General features: G+C 41.0%; 1 protein-coding gene across 1 annotated transcript; it reads left to right on the forward strand.

Annotated features, from left to right (window-relative positions):
• The first annotated feature begins 7,878 nt into the window (after nucleotides 1-7,878).
• LOC118751761 lies at nucleotides 7,879-9,772 on the forward strand. Its single transcript, XM_036486576.1, has 2 exons — nucleotides 7,879-9,244; nucleotides 9,304-9,772. The coding sequence occupies exon 1, from the start codon at nucleotides 8,055-8,057 to the stop codon at nucleotides 9,087-9,089; it is 1,035 nt and encodes a 344-aa protein (XP_036342469.1). The 5' UTR covers nucleotides 7,879-8,054; the 3' UTR covers nucleotides 9,090-9,244; nucleotides 9,304-9,772.
• Nucleotides 9,773-11,207: the final 1,435 nt, after the last annotated feature.

Genomic DNA, 11,207 nt, shown 5'->3' on the forward strand with positions numbered 1-11,207 from the left:
ATTTTTATATTGTATCTACTACTGTCGCAAACAATATTTCCATTATTTTTTTTCTGAAGTATAGCCCGTAGTGATGATATTGTTATTGGAATATTTCCAGTATTCGAATGAGCTAACTCCATTCCCATCGAAGTAACTCGAGAGTTTTGTAGAAGTCTCAGTAAAACTCGAAGACTTTTTACAATTACGCTCATGCACAACATAATTAATTTCTTTTTAGTAATGCAAATAGATATTTGGTTGCAAAAGTTACCAAACTGAAATAGAAGGTACCAAGCTTCCAAACAGTTTAAAAGTTACCAATTTTGGTAGAAAGTTACCACTTTTGGTAGAAAGTTACCAATTTTGGCAACCATGCTTGGGAAACATCAAGCTACTGGGTTCGCCAAATAAATTGCTAACTTATCGTCATGTTCAATTTTCTTTTTCTTTCATATTCAATTTTCTTTACTTTGTGATGTTTCCAGAAATCATATTCGCATATTTCCTCCTCTGAAGAGCTAGAATTATTTAAATTATCTTGGTGATTTTCATTACACGACAGCAACCGACCGGATCTTTAAAATGAAGGTTTTTGAAGCGAAGAAGTCTAACAATTTTTGTATCCGAAGTGTGAGTGTTTTACCGCATACACATAAAAATATACTTTTATCGACTTCAACATTAGAGATAGTAAAAATGCATATAATCTAACAAAAGTAAATACAAAAAAATATACCGGAGAACTGATAACCTCCTCCTTTTTTGAAGTCGGATAACAAAAAGTATCGATAGTATCATACTTGTGAGTAGATATCCCGTTTTTAAATCGATTAAATCGGAGATCGATTAATGCCTCCGATTAAAGGGCTTCTCAGGGAATCCTCTTGAAAATAACTATATTTAAATTGTGGCTAATACTAGAGCTGCAAAACTATCGATTGTACTATCGATAGTTTTATTTTTGGAAAACATCGATTGTTTTCGATACTTTCGATAGTGCCGGTGCATTTAAATTTTGTGATCTTTACTTAAATAAGTGACGCTGTAAATTTAACTAAGAAAAATATTTAGAATTTCACGTTTAAGATGTAATATTTATACTTACATGTGTGCAATATTTACATTTACATATGTAATATGTATATACATATTATACACATTTTGTTCGGAGTTGAAGTTTCCCTACATATACGACACGATAGTATACGATGCTATCGAAAATGTCGATAGTATTTTTCAAACTATCGAAACTATCGAATGGTGTCACTATCGATAGTTGTGGGGGCAGCTGCCCCCCTTACAGCTATATCACGAAGGAGAAAATTTCAAAAATCAAAAATAAAAAATAACGAAGGAGAAAATTTCAAAAATCAAAAATACAAAATTTTATGCGTAATGGAATTCGTAATTTTGCTCTCAATTTCCACAAAGGGCCTGCGCTTTTAATCATGGATCCAATGAAGTAAGGACAGCGTTAGCATTGAATTGGTACAGAATTGAATGAAACACCCATTTGAGTTTCTCTTAACATTCTGTGATGAACAGGATGGAAAACCCAACGAGAAAAACACTTCCTCTTCCGTTAAATTTTATTGTGAATGACTTAAACGAGATTCCAAAAACAAGACATACTATTTCTACCCTAAAAGATGTTACAAACTTTTTTTCGCGAATCAACGACACCCAAGAATTATGATCCTAATATATCACGTTTGTGTGAAACAAGATGCTCGGAAAAATATAAGGATATCAGGAAATTTTCCTGAAGTTGTGGAAGCTTTAGAATAGTTGTCAATTCAGGGAAACTTTTCCACAAGAAAGCCTGCGTATCAATTGTATGCTGCTATAACAAGGCCGATGTTCACATTGCTTTAATGATAATTTCTAAATATTCAACGTTGCTGGAACCTACAACAAACAATTTGCAAATGAAGACAATAACTAGACGTTATCGCCATTGATCAGCATATTGAAAATAGTTTAGAGGTGGTTAAGAATGATCGCAAGAATGCAGAAGGAGTCACTAGGGAGTTAATTAAAAAAATCCCGTATGATTGCAGCCGATCTAGGAGTTGGCGACGGTCAATAATAAAACCGTATCTGGATTCACTAACGGCCTCTTTACAACCACAATGAAACTACAACTTACAATGAAAATACTCCAGGTTTTTCGCTGTGTAGATTGAACCCATTGTATTCGACTAAAGCATACTCAGAATTGCAGCGGGCGACGGTAAAGCAGTCGACGGTTAACCGCTGTCAAAATTAAAACTCCCAAAGGCATATGGAATGGTCCATAATTGCGGCGGCAGCGTTTTTATCGCCGACGTTTTTCGGTTGATTTAAATTTATTTATATTTTTACCACCCAGCGGGGACGGCACAATGTTGATTGAGTGTTGATGTTGTAATTTTTATTATTTTCACAAGTTTGCTAATGTCTTCATCAATATTTCCAGAAAATCGTACCGAATAAATATTTAATTTTAATGATAGTTTTCAAATCAAAATGGCAACTGGTGGAAGCTGTCGTGCGCCGCAATTGTGTTTTCTCAGACAGATTTCACTGCGGCAACTGTTCAGCTGTTCACTTACCGCAGATCGCTTTTCCATCGTCCGCTGTAATTCTGGGTAGAGCTTCAATGTTCCAGTGAAAAGGTACAAAGAACACAGTGAACTCATTCTTTGGTACAATTTATGTAAAAAAGAGAAAAAGAACTTATCCTTAAACTTGTATTTGAAAAAAAAAAAGAATTTCTACCAGCGATAAATAAGTGTATTTCCATTTTGAGCGCTTTTCCATGCACAACAGTGACTATGGAGCGATCGTTTAGTACACTTCGTAGAGTAAAAACCTGGCTCAGAAACACAACAGAAGAAGAAAGGCTTTCTGGACTATGCCCTATGAGCGTCCATAGAAAACTCGTTACCAAAAACCACGAGATGATGAGAGGTTATTAGCGTAAAAATTATTAAATAAAAATATATCAAAAACTTAACAAGTATATTTTGTTTAGCCCCTCCCCCCCTTACATCAGATCCTAGCTACGCCCTTGCATACAATGGCATACATTTTTTGTCATTTTGTTTTTTTTTTTCAAAGTATTTACGAATTGTTAGCTACTTGATAAGGTTTGAATAAATCTGTGGTAGGTTTCTTTGTAAAAATTAAGGAAAAGGCGTTATTTGATCAAATATATGGATCCATCCTGGGAGATCGATTTATTTTTTGCCGATTTCTTCCAGCATTGATTATTGTTATTTCGATTCAAATCGATTAAAAAATCGATTTTTTTTTATTTCGATCTGACATCCCTACTTGTGACTAGTATCGTCCTAACTCTAATAGTTTGATTATATTTAACTTAACAACTATAACTCCGCGCGACAAAAACCAAAAAATTTCAAATCACACGAAAAACTGAATATGTCCACGAAAGTAGGTACTAAATATATGTATGTAGTAAAACTGCGTTTTTAGTTTTTCTATCTCTGTAGAACAAAAAAAAAATTGATTCCGCCACAAGAACGAATAGGTATTGTAAAATGCTTTTCCATTATTTTTATATTTTAGAGTTAACGAAGTTAAATGGACGAAATTCGAGGATTGCAAATTTTCAAGGATGTCTAATGATAAAAATTTAAAAGGATATTTTCAATACTTATTCGTCCTTGTGCTTGAAAAGAACGTGCCATTTTCAATTCTACATAATTTCCACTTTTTTGACCCATATTTCTATTCTACATTGCACTAAACTTTTTTAAATTATTTATTGAATTAATCATGTCATTGAAATTTAAAAATCCTTTAAAAAAATCCTGAAGTCAGAGAGAGAAACTAAAACCACAGCTATCTAATATCTGGCCCTTTGTTTCGCGAGGATATTGAATTTTAGATGTGTAAAGTTTACTGTCGCGCGGTGTAATGGCATTCAAAACATTTTTGCCGGAGAGGGTGCTGAAGTACGGTTCACCGTTCAGCTCTTCACAATTGATTTTGTTCTGAAGCCAACAGCTGGTGCTATTGTTTCCAAATACGATTTTGAGGGCTAATAATACATGCGATTCGCTGCAAACGCATACAAAGAAGAGCGCGGCAACCCGAATCATCAAGTCGTTCGGACATAAAATCAAAATCAGTTTGATTCGAACAAAGAGTGTGCGTGAGTGTGTTCCATAAAAGCATGAATTTCTTATGAAATAAAGCGCAGGAGATCGTAAGTAATAAAATTTAAAAAAATCAACGCCGGTTTTGGTAAATTGTACTTGTGAACTTCATTAGAATAAGATTAAAAAATTTAAAATTTTTATTAAAAATTGTTGTATTTTCCTAAATTTTGTATTAAATTTGAAACTTATATATATGTTTTTGGGTAAAGTTTGGACTATAATTTTATAGAAAAACTAGCTTTTTCCGGCGGGTTTCCCCCCACGTCTTTATACAAATATGAAAAATGGACATAGATGCATTTTCCAATGCAATTAACATAAATTTTATTATCGATAAAAAGTTGGGTTTTATTTTAAGGCATTCTTGTTTATTGTCATTGTGAAAGCTAAGCGAACTGGAAACTGAAGTTTTTTAAATTGCAAAGGCATATCAGAAGGAATTAAAGGGGTCACGTGAGTTGTGGTTCCGAAGTTATACCTGAAGAAAACGTCCACGCCCATGTTATGTGCTACTCCCCCTTTTACAAACTCATTTATATATACCTTACTATAAGCAACTACCATAGATATGCTTGCATACCAAATTTCAGGTTCAGGTGACTTATGGGTCCGAAGTTATGGCTGAATAAAAATTCCATGATTATGTGATGAGCCACGCCTCTTCAACAAACTCATTTATTTATATCTTACTATAAGAACCTACCATAGATATGTCTACTTACTAAATTTCAAGTTCGTGTGACTTATGGTTCCGAAGTTATGGCTGATTAAAACTTCAAAGCCTACTGGATGTGGCACGCCCCCTTTTATAAACTCATTTGTATAAGCCTTACCATAAGCACCTACCATAGATATGGCCTCATATCAAATTTCAAATTCATGCGACGTATGGTTCCGAAGTTATAGCTGAAACAAAATTTCACGCCTACGGTATATGCCACGCGCCTTTTTAGAAACTAATTTATATATACCTTACCATAAGCGTCTCCCATAGACATGTCTTCGTACCAAATTTCAAGTTCTTTTGACTTATGGTTCCGAAGTTATAGCTGAAACAAAATTCCACGCCCAAGGGATGTACCACGCCCCCTTTTATAAACTCATTTATATACACTTTACTATAAGCGTCTCACATAGACATGTCTTCGTACCAAATTTCAAGTTATTTTGACTTACGGTTCCGAAGTTGTAGCTGATTAAACATTTGCAGGCCTATTGGAGGTGCCATGCCCCATTGCGGAATTTACGACATATTTGCAAATAAAACCATACCTATAACCTTCCCGAGGTAAAAACAAATAAATCTGTAAGGTTTCGTGCGATTCCATGTCGTGGTTCAAAAGTTATAAGGTAATAAACAAACAGACATTCACATTTATATACATACTAGCAGACCCGGCGAACTTCGTCCCGCCCAAAATTTTTATATATTTTATTGAAACTTTTTGGTCCAACATTTTCACCAACAATTCACGTTTACGATTTTCACATTTGTCTGCTAAGATTAAGGTTTGGTGGTCATTTGCCGCTTTAAATAACCTAAGGAAAGTGTTATATCCGTGAAGAAGTTCTTAAAATTCTCCAGTTGTGCGGAATTTCATAGCACGGTTATTCGCAAAGCGAAATACATTTTTATACCTTTCATGAGCATGAAATGGTATTATAACTTTGGTCCGATGTTTGTAAGTACCAGAACAAAAAGAGATAGACCCATGAAAATGTATACTTATATGATCAGAACGTCGAGCTGAGTTGATTTAGCCATGTCCGTCTGTCCGTCTGTCCGTCTGTCTGTCTGTTTGTATGCAATCTAGTCTCTCAGTTTTCGAGATATCCGGATCAAATTTGGTAGGTGGGTGTATTTCTATAATGTATTAATCATTTGTCGGAACCGGAAGAATCGGACCACTATAACATATAGCTCCCATACAACCGATTGTTCAGATATGAGATTTTTCGTTATAACTTCTCCATTTATGCAGCTACGAACATGAAATTTTGCAATACTTGCACCCATTATCAACAGAATACTTACAGTGAAAATTACAAAGATCGGGTCACTATAACCTATAGCTCCCATACAACTGATTGTTCAGATATAAAATTTTGCGTTATAACTCCTCCATTTATATAGCTAGGAACATGAAATTCCGCACTGTTTTCAATAATTATCAACAGAAAGCTTACAGTGAAAATTAAAAAGATCGGGTAACTATAACCTATAGCTCCCATACAACTGATTGTTCAGATATGAGATTTTTCGTTATAATTCATCCATTTATGTAGCTAGGACCATGAAATTTCGCGCTGTTTTCACTCATTATCAGCAGAAGACTTACAGCGAAAATAACAAAGATCGGGTCACTATAACCTGCAGCCCCCATACAACTGATTGTTCAGATATGAGGTCTTTTATCATAACTCCTCCATTTATGCAGCTAGGAACATGAAATTTCGCACCATTTTCACTCATTATTAACAGAATACTTACAGTGAAAATAACAAGGATCGGGTGACTATAACATATTTGTATCTTCCATACATCTGATTGTTTAGATATGGGATTTTACGGTAAAACTCCTTTATTTGAACAGCTAAAACCGATAAATTTCGTAAGATATTTTATAAATAATAATACAAAGTCTACTGAGAAAATCGTCAAAATCTATTCTGTATAAGCTTTATCTCCTATAGCACTGATTGTTAAGATACCAGTTTTTGCCATATATCTCCTTTATGTACGAAACTAAACCCAATAAATTGTGTTACCGGTTTACATACCGATCACATAGCGGTGAAAATCACTTAGATTGGTGTCATATAAAGGGTATCTTCCATACCTCTGATTGTTTAGATGCGATTTTTTATATAAGTATGTAACTCCTCTATCAATGTATGCAGATGTATTCAAAAGCAGTAATCTGTCAAAGTAAAATTTGCAGATGTTCATGAAAGGTATGAAGCCTTCGGCATAGCCGAAGACAGCGCTGCTCTTACTTGTTTCCTCTTCACTCCCTGCCGGCAACAATGATCCGGTTTTATAGTGAATGTCCTAGAAGCTTTACAGTATAGTAGGTGGCAATTTCAAAATGAGTGCGAATCATTGTTCTACAGAAATGCAATATACATATACTTATTTTAGGTCGGCGAAAATCCTCGGACTGAACCCTCCGCGAGGGTGCCGGCTGGAAATGGGCACTACAGAGCAATCCCGTGCGATGTCGGGAGGGTGTCCAGCTAAGATCAGGGATCAGTGCTGTGTGCTTATGCGTTTTCATCGCTATGCCATACGGAAATGGTCTTTGATCGTGGTCTGGAGGTAGGGGCTGGATCAAGGCGTTACGCGTACCGTACTGAGGATCAGCCTGGCTGGGAGCCCCTAAATAGCCCAGTCGCTAACGGAGCCCTCTGGGAACCAGGCCGCACCCGGTTGCATTCGATGGCCTTACCCTGGGTACTGCGGATCTCTGCCCGGGGCCGACGAACCCTTTCTCCGCAACTCGTGGGAATATGAGCGAATTAATCAACAAACCAAAATCAACAAAAACGGAAATTGAGACCGGCACTCATAAAAAGTCGGAAGGGCAGTTGCCCAGACACCATGGGGCCCATGCGATGCAGGGTCCCTCTACTAGCCACGACGTGGCCAGCACTAGTGGGGTACGTAAGCCTCTGGCGATGCCGGGGTCAGGCGTATCCACAAAAGCGGAGAGGAAGAGGGTGGGGGAACCGAAACGGGATTTTCCCGGCACCGGTGAAGGCAAACCTGGCTTGCAGCTTGCAGCCCCAGGGGGCGCCAGAGCTGATGCGCGGGCCCCGCCTCCCCCTACTCCTACGGCATTTACAAGGCCTGATGACAGGCCACCACCAAGCGCAGCCATTGCCAAGCACAGGAAGGCTGCCATGAGGATCTTGAAGAGATCCGCATTAACCCCGGACCTATGTAGCAGGGCGCTGCCCTGTCACGTGGAAGAGATCCGGTCGGAGATAGCGTGGGCAATGACGATAGTGCCCGACTATCAGCTGCCGGTGCTCGGAGAGCCACCAGCTGCGGAAAAGCGCAATAGATCGATGGAGGTTGCGCAAAATAAGTCGAAAAGAGCCAGGACGCAAGGCCCCACCTTTGCTGAGGTAGCCAAAAATCGGATCCTCCTGGGTGTGCTCGATGAGAACCAGGGAGACGAATTGGCACTGAGAGCTCATTGGAAATGGGTTAAAGCGGAATTGGCGAACATCTGCGTCAGCGTGCTTCGGGAGCACCCCGGACCACCTCCGATATGCCGGGACGCAGGTTGGTTCCAAGGTAACGTAAAGATCGTCGCGTGCGACGATGAAAGGTCGGCGGGCATGTACAAGAAGGCGATGGCCATGCTGGGAGAGGTCTACCCCGGAGCGATGCTACGGGCTGTGGACTTCAAGGACATCCCATCCAGGCCCAGAGCAAGGGCATGGATACCGGCCAAACCGACCGAACCAGAGAGAGTGCTTGAGATTATAAGGCTCTTTAATCCCGAGTTACCCTCTCACAATTGGAAGGTGGTGCGGCTAGAGCACAGCACAAAGGCGACTCGTCAGGCGGTCCTTTTGCTAAATAAGGAGTCGTTGCCACTCCTCGAAAAGACTGGGGGCGTCATCAATTACGGTTTCGACACCGCAAAGATAAGGGTGTACACGAACGACGTGAACGCAGCAAGAGGCAACGAAGTTGAGCCGGAAGCAGACAACAGCGAGGATGAGGTGGACGAGGAATCCAACCAGGCCAATCCGATGGATGACCTGGCTGGTGGATACGCCTCATCTACATCCTCTCTGGGTGTCGACCATATCTTCCGGCAATACACAGAAGAGGAGCTGATGTCAGATGACGACGAGGCGAACTCAACAGTGGTGGAGGGGGTGGGAAGGTGCGGCCAAGATGGTTCGCGTCCTCCAGATTAATCTCCACCACAGCAAAGCAGCGTCGGCTGCACTGCTGCTCCAGCTCTCCAAGGGGGCAGCAGACATCGCCCTCATCCAGGAGCCTTGGGTGATAGGGCATGGAATATGCGGGCTGAAGTCGGCAGAGCACACTTTGATAAGTGGAGCTACCATAGGTAAACCAAGGGCCTGCATCCTTGTTAGTACCAAACTAAAAATATTGTTTCTTCCTCAGTTCAGTGACGAGGACACCACCACCATCAGTCTGGAGGCGAACGGACGACAAATAAGGCTTGCCTCGATGTATCTGGCACATGACAGGCCTGTTCCAACCCTACCGGTCGAACATTTAGTGGAGCGCTGGGACGGGGCCCTGATTCTAGGAGGTGATGCAAATGCACACCATAGCACATGGGGAAGTGGAGACATCAATGAACGGGGTGAGTCACTCTTTGAATTCATACTAAAATCTAACTTAGTTATAAGTAATAGGGGTAGCGAGCCTACCTTCATAACGAAGAGCAGAAGAGAGGTCCTGGATGTTACCCTCGTCTCAGAAGATGCGGAGGTCATGATCAGGAACTGGAGGGTGCTTGATGAGCATTCCTTCTCTGATCATCGCTTCATCCAATTCGACTTAGACGGGGTCCCGTCCAAGGTACCTGCCAAAAGAAATCTAAGGAAAGCCGACTGGCATAAGTACAGAAGAGAGCTTGACAAACGGCTCTCAAGAACCACACTAGCAATTCCAGGAAACTCTAGGGACCTAGATAGGCTGCCAAATCGCTTTACTGCGGCATGTGGCAAGGCTCTGGATCAGGCCTGCCCCATGGTAAAGCCGAGAGGCAAAAAGAAACCACCTTGGTGGAGTACAGAGATTGACGAGGCCCGCAAAAATTGTCGTAGAGCCTTCAATCTCGCAAAATCCTCGGGAGGCGATACGCAATGGGAAATCTATAAGTTAAACTTGAAAGATTACAAGAAACTACTAAGGAAGAGCAAGAGATCCTCATGGAGGAACTTTTGCAGTGGTATGGAATCCGTATCAGAAGGTTCTAGGCTCAGGAAGGTTCTCTCTAGTTCACCTCGTATCGCCCCGGGATGCTTGCTAAGATCCGACGGAGCGTGGACGGAAACTGGGGAGGAATCCCTGGACCATCTTCTGAGCACGCACTTTCCAGGCGCCACCGAGCAGCCATTGAACGGGCCAATAAGAAATAGAGGTCAACCGGTTACGGTAGACCTCATCACCAAAGAAAAACTGATGTGGGCAATAGGGTCCTTCAAGCCTTACAAATCTGCGGGTCCAGATGGTGTTACACCGATTCAGCTACAGCAATCTATGGAGCTAAGCTCTAAATGGCTGTATGTTATTTTTAAGGGAGTCCTCACTCTCAACTACATTCCGGAGACCTGGCAAAGGTCAAAGGTTGTCTTCATTCCTAAAGCGGGAAAAACATCCCATACTCGCGCCAAGGATTTTAGACCTATCAGTCTATCATCCTTCCAGCTCAAGATATTGGAGCGACTGATTGAATCCTTTCTTAGGGAATCGGTTGCAGATAAGCTTATGGCTTCGCAGCATGCCTATATGAAGGGGAAGTCCACCGAAACAGCGCTACACGAAATCGTGTCGCATATTGAGAAATCCCTTGCGATAAAGGAATACACCTTGATAGCATTCTTAGACATTGAGGGTGCGTTCAACAACATCACACCTGAAGCAATCACATCAGCTCTAACTGGTCTGGACATCGACTCACGGCTGGTGTCGCTTATACGACAGCTGCTAGTTGGCAGGGTCGTGCGGGCGGAACTGGCGGGCGTGTCGCTGGACAGATACGTTTGCAGGGGAACCCCGCAGGGTGGGGTCCTCTCCCCCCTTCTTTGGGTCATGGCGATTAATGAATTATTGCAGACCCTGGAAGGGGCGGGAGGCTCCAAGGTCATAGCGTATGCTGACGACCTTGCGGTGGTTGTGAGTGGAAAATTTCCACAAACTCTTTGTGACATTATGCAGGACAGACTAAGGTTAATCGAGAGATGGACCAAGGAAAAAGGTCTGGGTGTTAACCCAGAAAAAACGGACCTGGTGCTCTTTACCAGGAAGTACAAAATCCCCTCACTTCAGCTCCCTGC

This window comes from Rhagoletis pomonella, unplaced genomic scaffold (genome assembly GCF_013731165.1).
Source record: "Rhagoletis pomonella isolate Grant_MI unplaced genomic scaffold, Rhpom_1.0 Rhpom_scaffold_00968, whole genome shotgun sequence".
NCBI lineage: Eukaryota > Metazoa > Arthropoda > Insecta > Diptera > Tephritidae > Rhagoletis > Rhagoletis pomonella.